Consider the following 27,875-nt stretch of genomic DNA (forward strand, 5'->3'; position numbering starts at 1 on the left):
AAAGTCATTGATGGGAAAATGGAATTGAGTTGAAATGCGATTCCCCTGTAGTTAAAATATCTGCCAGCACACAATCTGAGCTCCTGAAGTGATACTGGTGTCTTTCGCAAAAAACTTAAGAACAATCCGTGTCCATGGACCACTCTCAAGGAAGGTGTCAACGTGCTCAGGAGTACAGAAATTATTGCAGAATAAACTACTGCAACATCCCAGATTCCTTGTGCAGCCATATTGCCTTCAACAGCTTAGCATTATTTGCTTCACTCCTTTCTTGCCAACATAGATATAAAGAGCTACACTGAGTGGATAAACAAAGAGGTTTTTGATCAGATTCTGAATTGAGTTGCAATGTCACTGCTGTCACACTAGTGATGGCACCTTATCTGCCAGCATATAAATGAATGTCTCTGACCTCCCTTTTGTAATTCCTTTTCTACAAAATAGAAAGGTCTGCCTCCTCCTTTAAAAGCTTAGTCATAAGGCGAAACCAAGATATTAATCATGCACAATTAGTGTGTGCACACAAGTATGTGAACTCAAGAGCCAAATGCACACAGCAGGTTAAACACAAAACTCATACTGGGCTCCCCTATCTCCTGCACATTTTTCTGAATGTACATCAGGTATCATTGCTACAAGATGCATCAAACCTGTGAGATTTCATCAAAGCATCCTCCGTGCTAAGTGACCCATTGGAAACTTGCAAAAGCAATCAAGTCCAGAAAGGTTTGGTACATCACTCTGGCTCATTTCAACCAACTCGGCAAAATAGGTATGAAAGGCTGAAAGACCTGCTCCTATTCCTCAATTGTTCCACAGGTAAATCTGCTCAACATTTGCAAGCTTTATAGCATCTCCAGTAACACCATATAGCATGAACTTCGCAGTCATAACGCAAGTGTAAGTTCTTCATAAGTCATCTCCTGCCGATCACTGTCAATGACAACAGCGTGGTCCAATTCAATCTTCCAAAACAATTCAGCTGTAAAAGAGAACTTTAATTCATCAAACTCTTACTGCACTTTGATTAATGGAGCACACAGCAGAAACCGTTATTGGTTCAGATATTTTTGCTTTTATTGCTGTAAGATCATTTACATCTGTACGTTTTCACATATTTACATTTCTAAAATAGTGTTTCATATTCTTCAGCAGGACATTGCTGCCAGTTTGGGTTGCATTTCCCAGTAGTTTTATCTTTCTAAACTTGTATCATAGATACTATAAGCTTACCAACCATGAGAGCATCAGTGCAACAGAAAAATGTCACTGTCCCTTAAACCTCATGATTTTCTTATAATATTGCTTGTAATAATTCACATTTACACTGATCTTTAACACAACAGCAATACAATATTGTCTGAAAAAAAATGCAAGACAAGACACAGATTACCTGTCCACTTTACATGAGGTATTAACAAAACATACACAGTAGTTAATGAAAAAATGCAACATCTAACTCAAGCGTGATCTTCCTGCTGTTACCTCTGGCTTCACCCCTGCAGTTGGTGACCTCATTTGAAAATCTGAAAAACTAATTAATGAGTTCTTTAATGGATGCACATTTAGAAAACAATATCTTCAAAATTACTCTACAAACACAAAAAAGGAGACATATCAATAATAACAACGGTCACCTTTTAACTGAGGATCAAGTGTGTAACATATTCAGGCATAACTTGGGTGCTTCTGCGATGCTTCACAACAGTGAAAATACAGTCAAGGTATTGTTAGTTTGACAACGTTTTAAAGTGGTCATGGGTAATGAGTGCATAACACCAGTGCTTTTTAATCTGCACTTTTTAAACATGTGCCTCCTTATTGGTTTGACAAATGTGCCTTTTAACAGGCTAGCATTTAAAAAGTCCTACTTTGAAGGTTTCTGCAGGGACGTGGCAATATCAGGGAAGTCATTTGTGGTATCATTAACTGTACAGGGGCTCACAGCAGCTCCATCACTTTTTGAAGTGGTAAGCAACATCTAAAAAAGCAATGGACAAGGCAACATTTTGGCTGTTTTCACAAATGTTAGCTTCATTTGTGTGATGCCTGTACTTTTTTGACTATAACATAGCTCCAAGCCTGAAAGTAATATTTGTCTGGTCTGTAGATCAGAAAAGATTACTCGAGTTCAGGGTTTACCTGAATACCTGTGGTGTAAACCACCATACTCTAGTACAATGTCACGATTACAGTTAATAACAGATAATTGGGAGTGCGTTAAAAGGCTGTGCCACACTGGGCCAAGAATCCAAATTCTGAAAGTACATTACATCCTCAAACATATCCCCTAAACAATGTTAACTTTTTTTCTAATGCATCTGAGCAACCCTTACATTTCCATTGGTAAATATTACCATCTGATGTTTACCAGGTGCCAATTATTCCCAAATAATTTTTTGTCATCTTGACCAATAAGATTAGCTGTTTGAGTTATTTGACAAGAAGGAAGTTTACAATATTCTGACATTTAATGCAATCATATGGGCTGACAAAAGAAAGTGCTTCACTGAAAAATAATGCAATCTTTTATTGTGTTATAATGAATGATCTTGTATGGATCATGGAATAGTTAACCAAGACAGTAAAATCAGTGGGGCCAGACAACATCAGAAAGCCAAAAGGCACAGCTCAAATGCTATACCCATGTCATCTGATTCCTGGCTATTTGTGTAGCTGCCTTGAACGGACATCCTGTCATTTATTAAATAGGTTAACACAATATAGTAATGGTTGCTGTATAATGCATAGCTAGAAAGCATCCTCCAGAGGCAGGGTACCCCTGCACATTGCCAAGTTATATTATTGACATTGGTTGGGCACTGTGCTTTGAGTCAGCAATAGAGCTTAATGGTAAGGGCTGTGGTTCGATGCTTGTTAACTACCCCAAAGATTCCAGCGTCGCTGTTGTTCAGTAATGAAGTTCCTTCACTGGGAATAGATGGCCTAGAGCTGTAGTAAGATCAGCTCAATCACCAGCTCACCTACAGAGGCCCAAAGGGCAACAGAAGCCTACAGACCATCTCATGTTTGCAAAGAACCTGGACTCAAGAGGGAAGTCGTGCTTTTTTAAAAAGACAACCAATTATATAGAAATTAGCAAAATTCATAACAATTTCAATGTTTCACAAATATAATAAGTTAAAGTGACTGCACTTGCTTCCTTTTAAATAAATCTTCAAATCAATAAATAGATCAGAGGGATGATGTGGTGAATTTTAAACGAAAAACTCCAGAACACAAAACTGAGGTTGTTGGCTGTGTCTCATCTGAACTGGTCTTAAATTGGGGGGTGGGGATGGTGTGTGAAGGTGAGCGTCTCATGTTGCTGGGAAAAATAAACTTCTACCCGAAGGAAGGATTTCAATGCCCATTTCAGACCAGTCCAAATTGGTCTGGGAAAGATCCTTCTGTGGAAGAGGGGGAGCGGGAGCTCGGTCTTTTCTTCGGGATGGTTGGGATTTGTTTGGTTGAAAAACAGAAGTTTCGCGAGTCTTGCAGGGCGGTCAGCAGAGGAAGGGGCTGCCTTGCTGTGGGTCGCTCTCCAGCTGGGGGACGGTCTGGTCGGAGTTCTGACCTTCCTGCTCGGTCTGCAGCTGCTGGGAGGAGGAGCAGGAGGAGGAGGAGGCGGCGGCTCGGAACCAGGGGTGCAGCAAGATATCAGCGGCGGCCAGTCTCTCCGGGGGCTCCCGTCTCAGCAAACTGCGGATCAGGCACTTGGCTTTGGGCGACACACTGTCCGGGATGCAGAAGTGACCGCGCCGGATTTTACTGAACAAGGCGCCAGGGTCCGAGTCATGGAAAGGGTAGCGTCCCACCAGCAGCGTGTACAGCATGACACCCAGGCTCCAGACATCTGCCGCCTTGCCCGAGTAACAGCCGCTGGTGTTCAGGATCTCCGGGCTCACGTAGGCCGGACATCCGTGCTTATCGGACAGGGAATCGTCCATTCCTCTCAGGATGTGAGCATCCTCCAGGCTCTCCAGCCTCAGCCTGGTCCTGTGGGGAAAGGAGACACACAGTTCATCAGCCGCTGCTGCTGGGAGCGGGGGTGGGGAACCCTCAGGAGGAAACTGCGGACAATGTCCCCCCCCCCCCCAAATACACACACAGACAGTGAACACAAGGTCAAAACCCGCTGACCCAAACTTTAATTAAAATACCCTCATTCCTCTTTTTTAAAAATCTGAACTATTATGGGGGGGAAGGGAGACAGCTCCATTCTGATTTATATTCGGTTTTAATGTGCAGCCGAAACTGGAAAGACAGTTCACAATTCACACCTCCCTGCTGATGTCCCAACTGCAAACACCTTTTTGTTTCAAAGTTTTGAAGCGTTTAGAAGCGGCTTTTCATCTCATTGCGACTACTCCCAATGAAATGGGTTGATTTGCAGATAATTATCTGAATACACCCCCCCCCCCCCCCTCTTATTTACGGGCTACCTCTTGAAGGAGGGTAAATCGATAGCGGCGATTTACTCTGCGTTATATCTGAACCCGTCAGCCGTGAAAAGGGCAGAACCCTGCAGCTCTCCTGTTTTGTAAATGGAAAACATGACTCATGCAGCCTGCTGTGTGTGTATTATAGTCCCTTACGACACGGAATCAATCAACACCTGCTTTGACACACAGTCCCTTCAATTGCAAAACCGCCCCGTGTTGCCAAATCTGCAGCACATGATGAACAGAAAAGAAAGTCGGTTCAAAGCCAGCTGCAAACATGCACAAGAGACAAGCAGAGCTGCAAATTCACTGCCAACTCGCACCGATCAGCCAAGGTGTGATATGAAAGAATATTCTGCCTCCCGTCAAAGACATAATCTTAGATTTTGAAATCATGCGGAAATTTGCAGCACAGGATCGGCGTTAGTGTTAGCTCTCCAGGAAGCCCTCTTCCCATCCCTTCATCAGCGAAGTCTTGTGTTCCCCTCAAGCTCCTCCGTTTATTGTACTAACGCTGTTTGCCCCAGCGTGTGCTAGTCATTTACGCCAGAACCGTGCAAAACGAGTGGAAAGGAAAAGTAGAATTACACTTCAGGGAATCACTTTGGCAGCTCGTCTCGCCTAATCTCGGGTTAATTCCCTGGGTTAGACTGTTTAATATGCAGGTTAAACGAGGCCATTTGATTTTAAAACGCTTCAGGAGCCAGCAGAGAGAGATCTCGGGTGGAAACAAGAAAACCCGTACTAACGTAAAGCTAATAATCAGAGCGGGTGCTCAAAATAGGGAGCTGTTCACTTCAGATCTCTGCTGCAATTTTAAAAGTTTAATATTGCTATTAATAATTTACTTATTTAAAAGTTTGCCGATAGTGCCATTTCAGTAAACCTGCACTTGCCCAACTCCACTCTATAAATGTTTGATAACCTTGTGCAATATGCTCTATTCAGCTGCAATAAACAATTGTTTTGAAACGCGCATTAAACTACCATTTTGCATCGAATTCGGAAATGAAGTCGCACTATTTTACATGATTCAACATCCCTCGCCCCCCCCCAAAAAAAAGAGTAGCAATGCATTTTCCAAATATGTTGACAAGTTCAACTGAATTAAGTTGCCAATGTAATGAACAGAATTAGAACAAAGATGTCACGCGCATAATAAATTATTCCTTTTTAATGTGGCTTTTATGAATTAAAATTCTTTGGACTTAGAACATGAATAAGCAGCTACGGAACTATGTCAACGGATTTCTCGGTCAAGTTCTGTGAACAGAAATTAAAACGGCATTAAAATCTTTTGAACAGGAAACAGGACAAAGCTGTCCCATTGAACGTGTACAGATGACATGACATATATAGCATGGCCCATTGACAGAACACACTCACGAATCCTAGTGAATCACTGCAGCTTTAGTTTCAATTCAAATTTGCTTTTTGGGCATTATTCTAGCGAGATGCAGGGCTCCTTTAAAGGGCATCACCCCACTGCTTTGCAACGCGCTGAAGTACCGCTGGCACTGCCCTCTCTCTAAACCCACCTCTGTTCATCAGCGAAGACGAATTTCCTGAGCTTGAGGTCTCGAAGGACTATGCCCGAATCATGGCAATGAGCGACTGAGGAGACAATCTGCTGGAAGAGCCGAGCTGCCTCCTCCTCGCCCAGCCGTTTGCAGCTCCTCATGTACAGGTGCATGTCCCCATAGCCCTTTTGCAGAAACACATAGCAGCTCCGCTCCCCCAAGAGAATCTCCTCGATTGCCGTGATGTTCTCGTGGGCTGGGATTTGCAGATATGGTCCGATTTCATCCCTGTAGCGCCGAATGTCAAAAACCTGGCAGGGACAGACACACTGAATACCAACCTCTTAACAAGTTAGCTCCCGTTTTAATAGCGGTATTGGATACGACATGCAGACTCAAACTAAACCCGCTCAAAAGCAGCAATAGAAGTTTAATAAAAGCAAAGAAAGCTCTGGTAGAAGGGCTGGAGTCGAAGCATTTAGTTTGTTTCTTTCACCACAGGTACTGCCAGTAGAGCCGAATTTCACCAATACTATTTTTAATACAGTGACCTCTATCAGTCTGAACTCAACATGGTGCAAACATATAAAAGTAGATTTCGCCCATCTATTGAGCATTGACATTTTGAAGGTGGGTGGAGAGGTTATTTCCTGATTTATCTTGAGAAAAGTAAGCGGCTGCACACTTTGATGGCCACACAGTGGCAGCACTAGTCTGACTGTGCAATCCTACCACTGCATTCAACTAAACTGGGGGGGGGAAAAAAATCAAAAACCTCACAAGTTGCACAAACTCCCAGCCTCTCTCAACACATTCCCCAGAGTCACATCTCGACAAACTGCCCTCCGAGGTTGTGGAAAATGCGTGCATGCACCGCGTACAGAAGTCTCAGCACAAAATTACAAAATAAAAACACGCAGCGCCCACCCCGATATAATTCGCACCAACACGATTGCATTTTCCGCACCTTGCACACGAATTCCTCTCCGGTGTGGCTCTCGATGGCCCTGAACACATTGTCTTTGTCTTGCAGGTTTTGCAGCAGGATGTAGTTACCGATCCGAGCCGAGGCCGGAGAGAGGCACGGGCAGCTCTCGGTGGGGCTCGGGGAGCACGGGGATGGGAGGTATCCGCTGTCCGGGGGAGAGTCACTGAGCCGCGGGCACTTGGCGGCCGGCTCGTCGGCTTCCAGCCGCTTCTGCCTCCATCGGCCGCTGCGGAGGATCGGGATGGGGCTCGCCCTCTGCACGTTTAAACTCATTAAAAACAAATAAAGCCGCTCGGTCTGAGAACCAAGAGGGAATTGGGGTGGGGGTGGGGGAGAAGATTCCAAACAGCAAAGGGGGTGGGGGGAAAAGTTCTTTCTTCTTCCAGAGCAGGGGAAGACTCCAATATCCAGAGCGTTAACCAGCCTTTACATTCCTCATTCGAACAGACGGCCAGAGAATGAGTTCGCGCAAGTCCAAACCATCCGTCTCCACCAACTTCGGAGCTTTGTGGCGGCTCTGCGATGAAATGGGGAGGGTGGTAGGAGGGGGCTCTATCCCCCTACTTCTGCACTTCCCTCACTGAGTTCCCCCAGATCCCAGAATGAAGGCGGCGAGTCCTGGAGAAGATCCCAGCTCGGCTCAGCTCAGCAGAGGTGCTCACGGGCGCACCGATACGGTCCAAGCGAACGGGTGCATTGCAAACTTTAGCCCGGAGTGCCCCTTGGGGTGACAATGGGATGTAGGCGAAGCTTGGAAGGACAAGTTGGCCCTGTTTGGCAAAAAAAAAGTTGCAGTAACTGGTAGAGAGAGAGTGTGTGTGCGGTGCTGTGTCTCGGTGGAATGCAGGCTGGGTCACAATGTGGCTGAATATAACAGTCTGGGAGATTGCAACATCACTCAGCGAGTGAGTCGCCCTAGCTGCAGGAGAGAGGCAGAGTGTTTCACCTGCACCGCCACACAAGGTCGCCCTGCCACATTGACGCAATCTGGCACCGCCCGCAAACCCACAGCCTGTGCAAGCAGCTTATCGACACCGCCTTCACTCGGTCCTCTCTGTCTCAAAACGAAACAAACCCTTACTGTGCACCCCACCACATGAAAGGCGAGTCTACATTTCAGCAGTTCACAGTTCGACCAGAATTGATCAGTTCAGGTTTTAGGAATAGCGGCCCTAAATAATGACGATTGAAGGAAAACATGCGATGGTCATGAAGTATTACTAAAAATATCCGCGTTTCATCGGAGGTTTTAATTTGAGTGCTTTGCAGATGCACATTTAACCTTTCACATATTACGGTAGATTAATTCGATCCTGTTTCTAAACACAATTCATGACCATCACATGGGTTGCCCTGAATGACGCAAGGAGCCAGTTTGGGCAGGCTCTCTTGACGTGGGAACCACGCTCAATCAGCGCCTCCCTCAGGTCACTTCAACAGGGACTCGCGGACACTTCACCCCCTTCCCCTTCCCTACGAGGCTTGTAGTGACAACACCGTGAAATCAACACAATCGCTTTTCGGCCAAGAACAAACAAAATACATTCATGCACAACCTGCTGTAGCCGTTTGCATTTGATGTGACCAAAACCCTTTTAAGTATTAGGAATCTTTTGTTTATAATTTCTACTCAATCTTGCATTTATTATCTAATAAAATTGCCAACCAGCAAGGAGATATCAGGACAGGTGGCCAAAAGTCTAGGTCAAAGAGATTTTAAGCAGCATATTAACGGCGTAGGTTTCAGCAGCATATTTCAGAGCTTCTGTAGCTGTGTATGAAATTATAGATTAAAGCAGCAACAAAGTGCAGTTACAAGTGATTTTTATACATTGTCACTTAAATATGTTTTATTAAGTATGTTGGAAATTGCTTTCAACTAAACATAAAAAATATTATGGAACAAGAAGCATAACAATGATATTAAACAGTTCATGGATTTATCAAGTGAATTTTATAATTAACCAATATGGTATATTCCCTAGCTCTTAGCCAGAAGGTCCAGGTTCAAGTCTGGCCTTCTCCAGAAATTTGTAATGACATCTTTGTACAAAAACAAATTGGAAGTATCGAAGGACTGGAATTCTTGGAGGAGTCCAAACCTTTTCAGAAAGGATGGATAAAAATTTCATTTAAAAGTTGTTCGTATTCTAGTCATTCTAATATTTGAACAAATGGATTCAGCCAGTTCATGCTATCAATGCAAGCAATTTTTTGATGAATAATTTCTGTTCCTGAAAAACAGGCATCTGGATTTGGAGTCATAGAGATGTACAAACCCTTTGGTCCAACTTGTCTATGCCAACCAGATATCCTAATTAAATCTAGTCCCATTTGCCAGCATTTGGACCATATCCCTCCAAATCTCTCCTATTCGTATACCCATCCAGATGCCTTTTAAGTGTCATAATTGTACCAGCCTCCACCACTTCTTCTGACAGTTCATTTCATACACGCACCACCATCTGCATGAAAAAGTTACCCTTTGGTCCCTATGGATCTTTCCCCTCTCACCTTAAACCTATGCCCTCTGGTTTTGGACTCCCGTACCCTAGGGAAAAGATCTTGAATATTCATCCTTTTCATGCCCCTCATGATTTTATAAACCTCTGTAAGGTCACCCCTCAGCCTCTGATGTTCTAGAGAAAATAGCCCCAGCCTATTCAGCCTCTCTCTACAGCTCAAATCCTCGAAACCTGCCAACATCCTTGTAAATCTTCTCTCATCCTTGATCATCTTCTTTGTTCTGTCAAATGGTATGTAATTCTACAACCATTGATAATAGTCGGACCAAGGTTCTGTTTAGGTCTTGAAAAGAAGGAAGTAAATGGATGGTGAACATCTCTGCTTAGTGGAAGGCAATAAATAACTTGGGAAAGAATGTATTCTACTATGGAAGCACTACCAACAACATTATAATTGTGTCACTCACTATTTAGTGCTTGTTAGGTTATCCAGACAAGCTCAGAGTTTGGAACATTCCAACAGTCCATATATTTGTAGGGTTGTCCAGTGGGTGATCGGGGAAATGGCATAAATAATTGTAAATGTCCTGCTTTTCCATGGCAACACTGTCAGAATATGTTGACAAGTGGCTTCTTTTCCCACTCTCACATCATTATCCAAAAAGGTCATGTTACAAATACTATAATCTTCTATCATTGGCTCCCTCTGGCCTACATGTTATCTGTCAGTGACATAATCTATAGATGTCACTTCAGTCTTTACATAACTAATAATTCCCTGCTCTACCACTCATTCACTAGCTTTGAGGCAATAGTCACTGCTGTGTTATATGACTGTCAAGTTATGGATGAGCTACAATTTTCTCCAATCGAACACTAACACAATTAAAGTCATACAGTTTATCTCCTGCCAGACTCATGACTTTGATGTTGGTTTTAAATCTTAGACCACCCCACATTTCCCAGCTATTAGCTCAGATGGAAAACAATGTTGTATCACCTTGGGCGTCCAGTTTGATCTCAACCTGAAGGTTAGTCCTTACACTGTTATATCACCAGGCTTTACTTCTTATTTACCTTTATTTTATTCTCACTGCTATTGCAGTGGTCTCGTGGTCATATTTGTTACTCATACTCAATGTTTCCAGTGTGCTCTTCACCAGTTTTTGGGCAACACCTTCCAGAAATTCAAACTCTTTTAAAAATAGGATCACAGAACCCCAAAAGTGCAGAAAGAGGCCATCTGGCCCATCAAGTCTGCACTAACACTCTGAAGAGCATCCAAACCAGACCCAGTCCACCAGATGATCTCTATAACTCCACATTTAATATCTAGCCTGCACACCATCGGGTAATTGAGCATGGACAATCCACCTAACCTACACATCTTTGGACATCCAAACATTTTGAGCATTAACTCCCATGTACCCATTAATGTTCCCACCTAAGAGACAGAGAGGTATTGTTACATTGCATAAGGAGATCATTTGGCCCATCAAAGGCACATGGGGTAGTTGCCTTCATTAGCTGAGACATAGAATACAAGAGCAGAGAGGGTATAACTAGAACTACATAAAATGCTGATTAGGCCACACTGCATACTGCATTCAGTTCTGGTCACCAGATTAGAGGAAGGATGAGATTGCATTAGAGAAGGGGCAGAGGAGATATACTAGGATATTGCCTGGGCTGGAGTGTATGAGCTATTAGGGAAGATTGGATAGGCTGGAATTGCTTTCCCTAGAACTGCAAAGTTTGAGAGGGGACCTGGCATAGGTGCATAAGATTATGAGAGGCAAAATTATGATGGACTGGAAGGCACATTTACAATTGGTGGAGGGGGTCAACAACCAGAGAGTATTGATTTAAGTTAAATGAGAGAGAATTGAGAATACACTTTTTCCAGAAGGTGATGAAGAGTCCAGGGCTCATTACCTGAAAGAATGGTCTAGTCAGAAACTCTCACAATATTTAAGCAGCATTTTGATATTCAGTTGTGTACCATAGCCTCCAGGGCTGCAAGCCAATAGCTGGGAAACAGGATCAGTGCAGTCAGATCGATGTTGCTTGGTGTGGACATGATGGACCAAATGGTCTCCTTCTGCGCTATAAATATGTATGAGTGTCTGTACAGCTTCTCTGAGTATCTTGACTTAGGGTCAAATTCCTGATTTTTCCCCATTGCCCTACACACTGTTTACATTTAAATAATCTCTCAATAAAATCTCTCTCCACCACACTTCCAGGCAGTGCATTCCAGACTTGAACCACTGGCTCTGTGAAAACATTTTTTTCATTTGACAGTTGCTTTTTTATAACAAACTTTATAACTGCCCCCTCTGGTTGTCAATCCTTTCACAAGGGGAAAATGTTTCTCTCTATTTACATCATTCAACTTCTCACGATTTTGAAAAGTTGTAGGATATCTGCCTTCAGCCTGCTCCTCTCCAAGGAAGACAACTATGAAAGAAAGCTGGAAAAGTAAAACAAGAGAGAAAGGGGCAAAAAAGCAAAAAGTTGAGAACTAGAACAGAGGCAAACAGGAAGACATCAGATGATTGAGAAAAGGTTCCAGACAGAGGGGGTTCAGAATAATTTGGACAACTTGAGTGACTGGGTAAATGTATTGCAGATAAAGTATAATGTGTATAATGTGAGAGTATCCACTTTGTAGGCAAAAACAGGAACACATTATTAGCTTAATTATGACAGATTGGAAAAGGGAGAGTCACGATAAGACCTGGGTATCCTTGTATGCCAATCACAGAGTAAGCATACAAGTGCAGCAGCCGGTGAAAGAAGTAAATGTTATATTGGCCTTCATAGTGAGAGGATTTAAGTACAGGAGCAGGGACATCTTGCTGCAATTATGCAGGGCCTTGGTGGGACCACACCTGGAATACTGTGTGCAGTTTTTGACTCCTTATCTGAGGAAGGATGTTTTGGCTATTGAATTAATGCAATGAAGGTCTACCAGACTGATTTCTGGGATGGCAAGATAGACATATGAAGAGAGACTGGATCAGTTAGGACTATATTCATACCTTCTTTCATTTTCAGGGCACGGCACAGTGGCTCAGTGGTTAGCACTGCTGCCTCACAGCATCAGGGTCCCAGGTTCAATTCAAGCCTCGGACGACTGTCTGTGTGGAGTTTGCACATTTTGTGTCCGCGTGGGTTTCCTCTGGGTGCTCCGGTTTCCTCCCACAATCCAAAGATGGGCAGGCCAGGTGAATTAGCCATGCCAAATTGCCCCATAGTGTTAGGTGGAGAAAGTGAGGTCTGCAGATGCTGGAGATCAGAGCTGGAAATGTGTTGCTGGAAAAGCGCAGCAGGTCAGGCAGCATCCAGGGAACAGGAGAATCGACGTTTCGGGCATAAGCCCTTCTTCAGGAATGAGGAAAGTTTGTCCAGCAGGCTAAGATAAAAGGTAGGGAGGATGGACTGGGAGGGGCGTCGGAAATGTGATAGGTGGAAAGAGGTGCCATAGTGTTAGGTGCATTAGTCAGAGGGAAATGGGTCTGGGTGGGTTACTCTACGGAGGGTCGGTGTGGACTTGTTGGGCCGAAGGGCCTGTATCCACACTGTAGGGAACCTAATCTTTAATCTATATTCACTGGAATTTAAAGAAATAGTTGGGGGTGGGGAAAATCTCATAAAAAATATAAAATGCTCACAGAATTAGAAATGGTAAACATTGGAAGGATGTCCCTGATTGCTGGGCAGTCGAAAACCAAGAGTCACAGTTTAAGAATCCAAGTGGTCCATTTAGGACTGAGATGAGGAGAAATTCTTTCATTCAGAGAATGGTGGGCCAATGGAATTCTCTGCTACAGAACGCGATTGCTGCCAAAACACTGAATGTTTTCAAGAGGGAGTTGGATGTAGTTCTTAGGGGTAAAGGGATCAAAGGGTGTGGGGAGAAAGGAGGAAAAGGTTACTGATTTGGATAATCAGCCACAATCATATTGAATGGTAGAGCTGGCCTGAACAGCTGAGTGACCTAATCATGCTCATATGTTTCTATGTTAGAATACAGACAGTCTCTGAGTTATAATGACTTCACAAGACAGACCTATGATTTGTAGGTGGTAATTTATATGTAAAAGATATAAATTAACCAAACTGTATCAATGCAATGGAATTTAAATTATCACTGAGTTGTGGCTTTACTTAGCCTAAACAAACTTCTGCTCCAAAAGTAGAATCACTTTCCTTATGATTAGATTCAAATTTTTGAATCATTTTATCATGGAGTTTTCTGGGTGTCCTGGTGGGGTCAGTACTTCGTGCACATTTTTCCATTTTTTAACAGGGGAGGAAAAACAGGAAGCAAAATAAAACTGAAACTTTCAATATAACCTCCTCTGGGGGGAGGCAATGGCCTAGTGACATTGTTGCTGGACTATTAGTCCAGAGACCCATGTAATGGGTTTGGATTCAATTTTTGAAAAATGGAATGAAGAGTCTCATGATGAGTATGAATTCATTGTTGATTGTCGGAAAAATCCAGCCAGTTCACTAATGTCCTTTAGGGAAGGAAAATGTCATTCTTACCTGGTTTTGCCTACATGTGACTCCAGACCACAGCAATGTGGTTCACTCTTAATTGTCCTCTGAGCAATTAGAGATGGGAAATAAATGTTGGCCAAGCCAATGACACCCTCGTCCTGTGAATGAATGAATAAAAAACAAAATAGTGCTTATCATCTCAAATTAATGTATGTTGGTCATGGAAACCTGGACCTTTTCCAGCTCAGTCATTCCCAAGAAAATGATTGACATTAAATACAGTATAGTCTCATGATAACAGCATGAAGAACAGAATATAATCTAGGGCATATCATAGGTCATTTTTTTTTACCCACAATAAAATGATCAAATAAAGACTGCAATGGCTTTACCTTTCAACCAAGATACTTCAAACATTAAAGCAACATAAACAATGTGACAATGTTTTAAGCACTTTGGTCTTGTTATATTAAAACTGCTGTACAAACGCAGGATGCTATTTCTGTGATTACTGTTTAAAATGTAACGTAATTTAAAACAAATAATTGAGGATGTGAAATTGACCTCAAAGCTCAAGCTAAATAAAGTAATTTTTTTCTTCCAAAAATATACTTTATTTCTGAAATTTGTAGAGGTACAGCACAAAACCTTTGAAACCGTATAGAACAGAAAATGAGACAACATTCAACTGTTCTCCATACAGCACTCTGAAGTGTATCATTATAATTGCATTACCCTTGAGATTTACAAAATAAATTCCATGTCTGGCATGCAGCCTGAGGGCAAAACATTTCAAATTAAATATTATAAAAAGTGCAATAGAATTCACGCTTTCTCCATCCAGTATGATGTGCTGTGTGTCTGAATACAATTTCAAAATTCTTGATATTTTCAATATACATTCCATGTCAGGTATACAGTGAATGGGTTATAAAATTATAATCTTGCTCAAATTCATACTTAAATGGTTATGAAAAAAAGGTTGGTATTGATATTGGCTTTGAAACCCTTCATGGTGAAAAAACTAATTGATTCTCAATGGGCTAAGTTTTTCTGCTTGGTTCCCGATCCCAATGCTGGCCTCATTTCTAATTTGGTTGGGATATCAGTTGTGATGTTTTTCGGAGATGGCCAATTTAAAAGGTGCCTTTTAAATTAGCCCCATTCAACTAAGGACATTGAGAGACCAGAAAACCAAAGAGGCTGGATCAGAGGTCCACCATGATGTCCAGTCAGCAGCCCCAGTAGGAGAGGTGGGAGTTACCAATATAGGTAATCAAATGGGAGGGCACTCCAAGATGCCAGTGTGTTCTGAAAAATTACTAAAGCTGTGTGGCCCTAACTGCTCCTTCATTGTCGAGGGGGAATCCTTTTCTCAGGATAGCCTGTTGACATGGCTGTGGTCTTTTGATACCCATGTTACAGAGGTGGGGAAGCTTAACAAAATTCTCATTGACCTCATGATTTGTTGCTTGGAGGCAAACGCCTGGTTTTGGATGGGCTTTGGCCTCAGTGTCGAGAGTGTGTTGCTGGAAAAACACAGCAGTGCATCTCCTCAGCAGCATCTGAGGAGCAGGAGAATCGATGTTTCGGGCTGGAGCCCTTCATCAGGCCTCAGTGTGCTGACCACCCAAAAGTGGGAAGGTTCCTGGTGGCAGTGACAATTTACCCTCAAGTAGGAATTTAATTGATCCCTAATTAACTACTTGTTACTGCCAGGCACATAACTGGTACCAGTTAATGCCCTTCTCCAAGATGATTCCTTGAAAGCTTGATGGCATCAGAGATATTCTTTGACTTAGCTCCTCATCATGTTTCCAAACCCAACTCTTTGGACCAGGAAAATTCAGCCTTTTAATCCCCCTAATTTATCTTGAATTATTTATAGTTTTATACTGGCAATGAACAATCAGTCAAGATTCGTTGGTTGTCTGTTTTAGACGAATGGATGAAATGTTTATACTGATGAAACTTGGGCACTGTCTGACCCTAGGTTCCTTTCACCATGGAGATTTTGGCACAGCTCCCTCCCAGTTTGACATATTCCACCTACAATTTTGGTCTGGTCATGTCAATGATGCAACTTTGTCAATGTTATTGTTTTTGACTGGCTGGAATTCAAAGCTTTAAGTGAATTTTCAGCCAACTACACCAATTTTTTAGAATTAGCTCCAAAGTACATAACTTGAAATAACCAGCAGTGGGCAAAGACAGCCGAACAGGTCATTGACAGGAGGCTCATACTACAGGTCTGGCTGCAAGGCCAGAAGTAGTTTAAAGACATGAGGATTGCTAAGGTAATATTTCTTAACAGATTTATTGATCTCTACTTAACCTCACAATACCTTTTGATATAGCACCCATAATATTGCCCTGTCCTGATTACTGACACTCCCCTGCAATCACTAAGACATGCTTCATTCCAGTCTCCTTGGCTCCTAAAGCCACATTCTCCACCTATTAATTTTCTCATTATTGCTGACTTCAGGTCCTTACACCTGTACTACTCTTTATGTGCTGAAACCACAACTTAGACTTGACTGTTTCATCCTTAAAAAAATCCCACTAACACTTCAACACTAACACAAACTGGCAATTGTTAATATGAATCAATTGAAGACAGTCGCAAAGTGTGACACTGGAAAAGAACAGCAGGTCAGGCAGCATCCGAGGAGCAGGAGAATTGACATTTTGGGCATATGCCCTTCATCAGGAATATTGGCGGGAAGAGGGCTGAGAGATAAATAGGAGGGTGGGAATGGGGCGGGGAGGGTGTGGGGGAGAGGTGGCTGAGAAGGCGATAGGTGGGTGGTGATTGTGATAGGCCAACGGGGAAGGTGGAGCAGATAATTGGGAAGGAAGATGGACAGGTAGGACAGTTCAAGAGGGCAATGCCGAGTTGGATCAGGGATGAGATGGGGGGGGAAAGGGAGATTTGAAAACTAGTGAAGTCGATTTAATGCCATGTGGTTGAAGGGTCCCAAGGTTCTTCCTCCAGTTGTCGGATGGCTTGGATTTGGCAGTGGAGGACATCCAGGACTTGCACGTCCTTGGTGGTGTGGAAGGGGGAGTTGAAGTGGTTGGCCTCAGGGCGGTGGGGTTGTTTGGTGCGTGTGTCCCAGAGATGTTTGCTGAAATGCTCTGCGAGTTGGTGTCCTGTCTCCCCGATGTGGAGGAGATCACATCGAGAGCAATGGATACAGCAGATGAGGTGGGTGGATGTGCAGGAAAATCGCTGCTGGATGTGAAAAGATCCTTTGGGGCCTTGGACGGAGGTGAGGGGGGAGGTGTGGGTGCAGGTTTTACACTTCTTGCAATGGCAAGGGAAGGTGTCAGGTGTGGGAGCCGTGGACCTAACAAGGGAGTTGTGGAGGGAATGGCTTCTGCAGAATGTTGATAGAGGTAGGGAGGAAAATATATCTCTGATGGTGGAATCTGATTCTAGACGGCAGAAATGGCAGATGATAATGCACTGTATCCGGAGATTAGTCGGGTGGAAGGTGAGGACCAGGGGGTTTTATCCTTGTTGCAGTTGGAGGGGTGGGGTTCAAGGGTAGAGGTGCGGCAAGTGGAGGAAATGCACTGGAGGGTATTGTTGATCACATGGGAGGGGGAAATTGTCATCCTTGAAATAGGAGGCTGTGATGTCCTGGAATGGAATTGCTCCTCCTGGGAGCAGATACGGTGGAGGTGGAGGAATTGGGAGTAAGGGATCACACTTTTACAGGAGGGGGTGGTGTTGGAGGAGGTGGTGCTGGAGGAGATGTGGTCCAAGTAGCTGTGGGAGTCGGTGGGTTTGAAATAGATGTCTGTGTTGAGTTGGTCGTCGGAGTGATCCAGAAAGGGGGGTGAGATATCGGAGATGGTCCAGGTGAACTTCAGGTCAAGATAGAAGGCATTGGTGAAGTTGATGAATTGTTCAACCTCCTCGCAGGAGCACAAGGTGGCGCTGATACAGTCATCCACGTTGCAGAGGAAAAGATGGGGCATGGTGCCAGTGTAACCGAGGAAGATGGACTATTTCACGTGTCCTTCCGAAGAGGCAGGCATAGCTGGAGCCCATGTGGTCTGAAGGAAGTGGGAGGATTCGAAGGAGAAGTTGTTGAGGGTGATGACAAGTTCCATGAATCAAACGAGTGTGTCGGTGGAGGGGTACTGGTTGGGTTGGCAGAAGAGGAAAAAAAGAGAGAGCTTGGAGGCCATGGCCGTGATGGATGGACACGCACAAGGAATGGATGTCCATGGTGAAGATGAGGTGTTGGGAGCCAGGGAAATGAAAGTCATGGAGGAGGTAGACCACGTGGGTAGTGTCCCAAATGTAGGCAGAGAGTTCCTCGACCAAGGGGGCCAGGACAGAATCAAGATATGAAGAGAGAAGTTCACTGCACAGAAGCAGGCGGAGACAATAGGTCAATTGGGGCAGTCAGGTTTGTACATTTTGGGTCAGAGATAGAATTGGGTGGTGCAGGATTGCGCAACAAGGAGGTTGGAGGCTGTGGATGGAGAATCGCCGGTTCCTTTGCAGGTCTGGGAGGGTGTTGCCCTGAGCTGGGGCAGGGCTGGTTGCAGGGAGAGTAGTTGCCAATGCATGGCTGCAACAATGGAGAGGTGGATCCGGAGGGAGAACGGTTTCTGAAGGCTTTGGATTTGCAGATCCACCCATCTCATCTACTTGATTCGTTGCTCTCGATGTGGTCTCTTCCACATCAGGAAGACAGGATGCCAACTCGCAGAGCATTTCAGGGAACATCTCTGGGACAGATGCACCAAAACACTCCACCGCCCTGTGGCTGACCACTTCAACTCCCCCTCCTACTCCCCCAAGGGCATGCAAGTACTGGGCCTGCTCCACCACCAAATCCAAGCCACCTGACATTTGGAGGAAGAACGCCTCATCTTCTGCTTTGAGACCCTTCAACTACATGGCATTAACATCAACTTCACCAGCTTCCAAATCTCCCTTCCCCCCACCTCATCCCAGATCCAACCCCCCAACTTGGCACTGCCATCTTGACCTGGCCTACCTGTTCATCATCCTTCCCACCCATGTGCTCCACCCTCCCCACCAACCTATTACAATCACCGAACATCTGCATTTACCTATTGCCTTCCCAGCTACCTTCTCCCCAGCCTGAGCCCCCACCTTCCTATTTATCTCTCAGTCCCCTGCCTCCCCCACATTCCTGAAGGAGGGCTTAAGCCCGAAAAGTTGACTCTCCTGTTCATCAGATGCTGTCTGACCTGATGTGCTTTTCCAGCACTATGCTTTTTGACTATCGGATTCTCGAGCATCTGCAGTCCTCAGCTTCTCCATCAATTGAAGATAATAAGGTGAGAGCATCCATTTACCTCCTCTCTCATGGGAGGAGAATATTACAGATTGAACAGATTGTAAGAATACATCAGTGGTGTTGTGAGTGGTGAGACTGGAAAATGCATGTTGCAAACTTTTCAACCATTTTACATTCCGACCTTTCCCAGGGAATTAGCACCTTCACACATTACACTATGCACAAAGAAATACAGCTTCCAGTAAACCAAACAAAGAGCAACTGGGGACAAAAACTGAGCAAGAGTAGCATGAATAAAAACACAGCATCATTTGGCCTGTAAAGCAGCAACATCAGAAATCACGAGAGGCTACGGTTCTGCACTGGGAGATTCACTAAGCACTAAAGTGCAGGAGCGTGGGCTCTCTGGAATAGAATGGGTGAGAAAGCAGCTTACCAGAGTGCCAGTTTTCAGACAAGTTCTATTGCAGAGTGCATAGATTAAAACCTTGAAACCTTACTGTCAGAACGACTGACCATAATAGTTGCTGTTTTAATGAATACAGTCAACCATTCAGTGAATATTTTATGTTTAAATAGTGACTGTAAAATGCATAGGTTCACCCTATGTAATTGGGAGAAAAGCATAATGTGTATTGCATTTAAGACCCGAACAAGTTAAAATACTCCACACACACACACACACACACACACACACACATATGTTACAAAGTGAGAGGGCGAATAAGTGGTTTTAGAAGTCCAGTAAAAGTTAAATGGTAGACGACTCCACCTCCACTGTATCGACTCCCAGGAGGACCAGTTCCACCACAGAACACACCAGATGGCCTCCTTCTTTCGAGACCGCAATTTCCCTTCCCATTAGGTTAAAGATGCCCTCCAATGCATCTCGTCCACATCCCGCCCTTCCACCCTCAAACCCCACCCCTCCAACCGTAACAAGGACAGGACCCCTTTGGTGCTCACCTTCCATCCTACCAACCTTCGCATTAGCCACATCATTCAAAGACATTTCCGCCACCTCCAAACGGACCCCACCACCCATTTCCACCTTCCGCAAAGACCGTTCCCTCCGTGACTACCTGGTCAGGTCCACGCCCCTCGGCAACCCACTCCCAAGTCCTGGCTCCCTCCCCTGCCACTGCAGAAATTGCAAAACCTGCGCCCACACCTCCTCCCTCACCTCCATACAAGTCCAAAAAGGAGCCTTCCACATCCATAAAAGTTTTACCTGCACATCCACCAATATCATTTATTGTATCCGTTGCTCCCGATGCGGTTTCCTCTACATTGGGGAGACTGGACGCCTCCTAGTAGAGCGCTTTAGGGGACATTTCCGGGACACCCGCACCAATCAACCCCACTACCCTGTGGCCCAACATTTCAACTCCCCCTCCCACTCTGCCAAGGACATGCAGGTGCTGGGCCTGCTCCACCGCTGCTCCCTCACCATGTGACGCCTGGAGGAAGAACGCCTCAACTACCGCCTTGGAACACTTCAACCCCATAGCATCAATGTGGATTTCACCAGTTTCCTCATTTCCCCTTCCCCCACCTCACCCCAGTTCCAAACTTCCAGCTCAGCATTGTCCCCATGACTTGTCTTTCTGGGATGCTGCCTGACCTGCTAAGCTTTTCGAGCACCACTCTAATCTAGGTCTCAGATTTCTGACTTGTATGATTTCAAACTAAAGTCAACATTGAGATCACAGAATCACCAAAATGTAATAGGGCAGAGGAGATCATTTGGCCCATTGTGTTTTTAGCAGCTCGTTGAATGAGAATCATTACCTAGTGTCAATCTCCTGCTTTTTCCCCATACCTTTGCACATTATTTGTATCCAAATAATAATTTATTGCCCTCTTGAATGCCTCAATTGGACCTGCCTCCTCCATACTTGCAACAGTGCATTCCATAATCCAACTACTTGCTCAGAGAAAAAGCTTTACCACATTTCACCATTGCTTCTTTTGTAGATCATGTTAAATCTATGCTCTCCTGATCTAGTTCCTTTTGTGAGTGTTAACAGTTTCTCCCTATCTACACTATCCAGCCTGCTCATGATTTTGAAAACCTCTATCAGATCTCTTAGCCTTTTTCTCTCTGAAGGGAACAGTTCCAACTTCTGTAATTTATCTTCATAGCTGAAGATTCTCATTCCTAGAACCATTCTTGTGATCGACTCCTGCACTCTCTCCAATGAATGCAAATCTTTCCCACTATGTGGCATCCACAACTGTACACAATACTCCGACTGAGGTCTAATAAGTGTCTTATACAATTCAATATCACCTCCTTGCTCTAATACTCTATGTCCTTTAAATAAAGCCAACTACTTACTGCTCTCTAATAGTCCTGCAACTTTTGATGATCTGTGCACCTGTCTTTCCATTCCTGCAAGATTTAAAGATGTTGTTGGACAATTTATCATTCCTTCTGGAAAGGAGTACAAAACAATCATGCTTACATCCAGTCAGAAACCTTATTTACTTGCCAGTTGTGGTCTCTTAGCCAGTGGCATAGTGAGGGAGTGGTTTTCCTTCTTAAATAGATTGTGGGGATTCTTGACAGAGTCAGCACAGTATACCTTGTGCTCAATATTATACTGGGCAGGTTGGGGAAATGGGTGAATGCTTCCTTCCCAAGCAGCAGCCTTTACAGGGGCATCTCAATATCCTCCTACAAAGACAGTGTATCTGCTGCAGCTTAGAATGAGCCTCTGGCATCTCAGTTCTGGAACTCTTCTTCCTCAAAAGGTGGCAGGAGCAGAGTCTTTCAACATTTTTAAGGCAGAGTGGGTAAATTTTTGATAAGCAAGGTGAGGTGGGGAAAGGTTATGTGGGTTATCAGCAATGTAGAGGGATGCCATGATTATATTGAATGGAGCTGAGTAACCTACTCCAAGTTTGTGTGCACGTGTGCGGGTTGAGGGCCCGTAACAGCTTTGTAGCCACAGATAATACTGAGCGTGACTGGACATTGGCACAAATTCCTACTGCACCAGATGCCATTGCGCAGTTCTGATGTAAGCTCGTTGACCTGGAACATTAACTCTTGTTTTTCTCCCTCCACAGATGTTGTCTGACCAAGCTTAACGATTCCAATGTTTTGGTTTCGGGTCATTGACCCCCTGACTGTTGATGCGCAGCTTCCTCATGAAACGCTCTATTTTGACACTTACAGGTACGAAGTTCTACTCCAGAGGCTTTGTAACCCGCCCTGTCTCTTGCGCCTTTGGCCTCCTTTCTCCACTTCTGTGCTGCAGTGTCACTGCAGCGGGTGTGGCTGCTTCAATGGCTATCCAAGTAACGTCTTGATATTTCCCACAATTATTACAGCGACAGAACTAAAACAACGCAGAGGAAAGTCAGTTCTGCAACGGATCAGTAGCATCAACACTTCCTAAATTCACCCAAAAGCCCCACAAAATGGCTCCAACGGCCATCCCCAACAACACCTCCCACCACATCCACATACGCCCAAAATGACTACCCAGAACTTTACGCATAAATGTTAATGAGATGCAGTTTGCTTCTGGGTAAACACACCTCTCCCTCCCCTCTATTTCTTTTGATTGGTTTTAAAAGCAGTGTATTAAATGCTCCCAAACATCCATTAACGCACACAAACAGTTAAACTATCCTGCCCCCACTTAATCATTTTAATATGCTCAGCTCTCATTTCAGGCAGTTTGCAAAGAGCTTTCTTTCGGCAGCAAGTTTGAAATGGATAACCCAAAGTGCCACGGGTAGTTGCAAGTTTACTTGCAGCCTGACAACCACGAAAAACAATGTCTGCTTTCTAACCTTTTTGCTCTTTTAACTTTTGGACCATTGGCGGAGCGAAGGAATCCAATTCTGGTGGAAACGGAAAAGGAGCATCAAATGCTTGGCTGGGCCTGTTTACAATCTGGGACTGAGAGGGATGAGCTGAGTTTGATCAACAGCAACCAACTTAACTAACCATGAACATTTTTATCCAGCAAATTTGGTCACTTACAAACCCGCTCTTCCTCGCGCAGCTGGAGAACACAAAGCACATACTTATATATTTTGTAATATATCTGTTCAAATATGTTATTATGCACACTTCAAACCGGGCCTCCTGTTTCTGCGTTAGGGAAACTACCATTGCACAAGAGATGTGAGACACGTTTACAATTGCTCACTGAAAATGGCATTACATTTCAAATGAGGCATTTATAAATCTGAGGGTAGAGGCTTTGACATGTTGTAGCTTCATGTACAATGACAGATAAGGATGACCACATAGGTTGACGTCAAAAAAGTCTTCGCAAGAGAGTCCATCCTCATGTTTACATCAATGAACATACCCCAGTATCTGCTCACTCTCACGGTATGGGGAATGCAAAACCATTTACAATACTGGTTGATCTACATTCACATTACAGGAGAGGTTTGCTGTTGTTGCAGGTTTGTGCAATGCTTTGGTAATTAATAGGTCTGCCCCAAATAGTTCCAGTAATAAGTCATTCTAACCTAATCTTTCTCATTGCATTTAAAAACAGTTAATGATTTTTGGGGGGGGCTTACTGTAGAAGTGTTGCAATCCTTAATAAACAAGATGTAAAGAGCAATCTATTTAAAGGAGCACTATTTCATCCCAATGTTGGCTCCCTGATCAGTGGAGTACCTGGCCAAAATATGCTCCAGAGTTTAGTTTCAATAGCCGGTCTTGGCAGAGTCAGACGATTTCATTTTCAGATGCGAGGCTACAAGTGCGCTCCGAGAGAATTAAACGCCAATAATCTATTTCCTGAATGACATCTCTATTGAAAGGATCGATGCCTGAATGCTGGCCGGAAAGGAACACTTAGGTGTGGAAAATCCCCTCTACCAAGTCAGCTGTCTCGGCCTTAAATAAAATCATGCATAAACATCAGCAACTTTGCTAAGTTAAATTCCAATGTTCACGAAATCGTACTTCACCATCAGTTATTACCATCACAAAAAGAGAAATCTGGTGGGGGAACTGGATGGGGAGTGCGAGTATTGCTGCTGCTATCCTGAAACACCAGACGGATGACCAGAATTTTAGCTCAACAAAAAGCGTGCAACTTCTTTCCTGAAAATATTTTTAAATGTTGACTTAAATATTATAGAACAAGATTAATTACTTTTCTAGTCATTGGTTTGTAAGTAATTGTAGAACAGTGCACTAAATCATCTTTAAATAGTACCTTTTTCTGTGACATACCATACTAAATGACAACAGCAGTTTATATGAGAATGCATTTCATGATTTTCGCCGCAACTCAGTAGAAAGTCAACCCCGCAGCAACAGCCATTACAAGACCACATTGTGAACTGCGTAATCTTCACTAATTTATAGATGTTGCCCTAATTAGCAAAAGCCAATCTGCCTACATGGAACAGACTTTGGCGCTGACATTAGGATATTCTTTTCTGGTGTATGACTGAAGTGTTACTTGCCTTTTTAAGACACCCATAGAATAATTGGAAGCATGAAGCAGATACTATGTTTCAAGAAGTCTTTTTTTCAAATTGTTTGTTAGATAATCGAAGATGTAAACCAGATCTTTATACTGAAAAGGAGGGAGTGAGTTTAAAATAAATCATCCGGTTACTGATACTGAGAAATGCCAACAATTACTTTATAATTTGGCTTAATTTCCAAATATCAAAGATACAGTTTTTTTTTCTCTCTAATTTACAAAAGTTTAATTTAACATTTACACTTTACACAGCTTGAGAATACATTTCAGCAGACTTTGGGTATCGCAGACTGAAGACTCATAGCTTCCAATGTCATTCCACCTGTGAAACATTTCTTCAAAACATAAAAGAATGACTGAAAGATTAGGCTGCCAACTGCTTGGAGAGATCACAAGAAACAAGATCACCAAGACTGGAATATGATAAGAGGCCTATTGTATAAATAAGGAGATGTAGTTCAACTCCGTGGGCAGTGACAGTGAATGCTCAAGAGCTATAAGGTGCAGTTAAACGTTCAAGGAGCAGGGGTCACTGAATTTAAAATGGAGATTGGAATAATTCATTTTACACCCGTTAGAGGGGAAAAAAAAAGCATGAAAACAAAATACAAACAGCGGAAGAAGGATACAAATACGGAAACCACCACATCTTCTACAGAATCTTTGGAGTTAACCGTGGAATTGTTGTTTATTTTCATACATTTCCAGTTTTTTGGAATTATGAAGCATGAATATTGCATAATTTTCAGCAAGTAAAACATTTTCTGTGACATCTGAGGCAAGATGCTGCTAATGGAGGAAGCTGATTCCACCTGCACATCATTTTGCCATGAAGAACATGTTGACCGTCAGGGTCAGTAGTGCTGTGGCCTTTGTATGCGCCACACGAACGGATATTGTGCAAGGTATTCTGTTCCAGAGACTTCAGATAAAGCTTCAAGTACCCTACTGATAAAAGGCCAATTGGGGCCTTAGACACACTTGTGCTTTGAGCAGTCTGCCAGTGAGCTAATGCACAGTGCTACAAAGCACGAGACCCAGAATCTCCACGTTCAGAATATGGAGACCATTCTGAACAATACAGACGAAGTGGTCAGCTCTTTCAAAATATGAGCAGCAAAACATTAAAGCTGAAGACAACTGCTATCTTGACAATGGAATCCAAAGTTGAGAAAGGCATATCACTGCTTACTCTCACATAGAATCATTAGAATACTGAGGCACCATCCTAGGAGAAAAGCCTTGACCAAGGGAAAAGCCATTTACTCATCCCTTCTTTCAAATTCCAAAGTGTCACTAACTATTTGTGTCTACAAAACACTTTCATGGTTTTGTTATCTCTTCAGTCTGCAAAAGAATATCATAACATCCATCCTGTTGTCTTCTCCTCAGCACTGAACTTATTTAAAATAGCACAATATTCAAGGCGATGGCCTTGTGCTGGAAAGTGGAATGTAGATTGTGTATATTTCATGATACAGACTCGATGGGCCGCTTTGGTATTGATGATTAAATCATATTTACATAATAAATGACTCCATCCACTGGGCAGGAATTCCTTGTAGTGGTCAAAATCATTCATAGTGGCAGAAATTATTCAACTGAAAGTGATACTGAAGAGCCCCATTGGTGTGGATTTGTGTCTGCGAACTCAACTCTTCACAATGTCAATTATCCATATTAATGCAGATACTTGACAGGTATATTCTTGAGCCCTGCTCAAGCTATTCTCCATATATAGCTAAAAGCCTGGTCAAGTCACACCTACAATCATGTTCTGTTCTGAATATCATACCATAGAAAAGATAAATTTGGCATTTGAGAGAGTGGAATACAGATTTTCCAGAATCATACTTGAATTTCAAGAGTTAATCGATAAGGAGAGATTATACAAAATAAGGTCACATTCTTTGGAATTTATAGGATTAAGAATAATTTGATTGAAACTTTCAAGATATTAGGGGAAATTGATAGGGAATAAGTTTCTGCTGAATGGGGTGACTGGGACTTGAGTCCTAGCCTAAAAATCAAACAGTGAAGTTAGGAAATTATTTTATATGCAATGAATCAATGAAGCGTGGAATTTCTTGCACAAGCAGCAGAATGACCCTTTGTTATAACTGTTAATTTTAAATTAGATTGTTGGATTTGTGTAAACCTTAAGAAGGAATTTGCTGCAAAATTAGGTATATGGAGTTAGATCACACATCAGCAGGACTTCGGTGAATGACAGAACAGACTTACTAGTTACACAGCCTACACCTTCACTGTGGGAAGTGTTTGCCTCCAGCTACTCTGTTTAAAAGGATGTCTGGTTTGGGAAATGGAATATTCAGTTTTATGAGCTTGCCATGAACTGCCTCATTCCTGATGAAGGGCTCTTGCCTGAAACATCGATTTTCCTGCTCCTCGGATGCTGCCTGACCTGCTGTGCTTTTCCAGCAGCACACTCTCGACTACCATGAAGCAGTTCTAGTGTCGCACAGGCAACTGTTTACCATTCAGTGAAAAGCGTTTTTATTCTCTTATCCATCTTATGGCTTATACTGACAGGGTGTACCTTCAGGTCCTGCTTTAGAGAGACACAGCTGAACAAAGTTCCATGAGAGAGATGCAGCTGATAATTCAGATCAACACCTTTTGTATTATAAATCTCAAAGACGAATATGGCCATTCATTGTTTATCTATAGTGTTGTATTAATTGCTTTCAAAATTGTCTTGCTATATAAATATTAAATTGGCTCTAATTTTCTGATCAACCTCTTAATTTCCAAACTCTCATATCATTAAAAAAATTCCTTAATTTTTGACATTTAAATGGATACAGTTGTTTACAGCTGATATCACAATTTAAATAATGGAAACCCTGAAAAGCAGGCTACATTTAACCTGCTTATTTGCTTGAAGTAGATCAAAGTTTTTTGGAATCACACTGGGATTGATAATTAACATAACATTGGAGATTCAAGACAGGACAACTAAGAAATCTAAAAGTTTGAGACACTGGACTGATGGTTCTCTATTTTCTTGTAGTAGGTTGTGTGCAATAAAGCTAGAGATCAGTTCACACAATTCAATACGATCTTTCGCTTCAAATTCATAAAATTGGTAATGCTTCCAGGTCAAACATCCATGCTGCCACTATTTATCATAATTGTATATGTAACAAAATTACA

The 27,875-nt window shown here is 43.1% G+C and overlaps 1 protein-coding gene across 1 annotated transcript; it reads right to left on the reverse strand.

Annotated features, from left to right (window-relative positions):
* Window positions 1-1,055: 1,055 nt before the first annotated feature.
* LOC122549179 (tribbles homolog 2-like) lies at window positions 1,056-8,056 on the reverse strand. The gene is made up of 3 exons (XM_043688545.1): window positions 6,933-8,056; window positions 5,984-6,276; window positions 1,056-3,999 (listed from the first exon to the last, which is right to left on the reverse strand). Exons 1-3 carry the CDS (start codon window positions 7,224-7,226, stop codon window positions 3,507-3,509), a joined length of 1,080 nt encoding a protein of 359 aa, XP_043544480.1. The 5' UTR covers window positions 7,227-8,056; the 3' UTR covers window positions 1,056-3,506.
* Between the last annotated feature and the right edge of the window lie 19,819 nt (window positions 8,057-27,875).

This window comes from Chiloscyllium plagiosum, chromosome 4 (assembly GCF_004010195.1).
Source record: "Chiloscyllium plagiosum isolate BGI_BamShark_2017 chromosome 4, ASM401019v2, whole genome shotgun sequence".
Taxonomy (NCBI): domain Eukaryota; kingdom Metazoa; phylum Chordata; class Chondrichthyes; order Orectolobiformes; family Hemiscylliidae; genus Chiloscyllium; species Chiloscyllium plagiosum.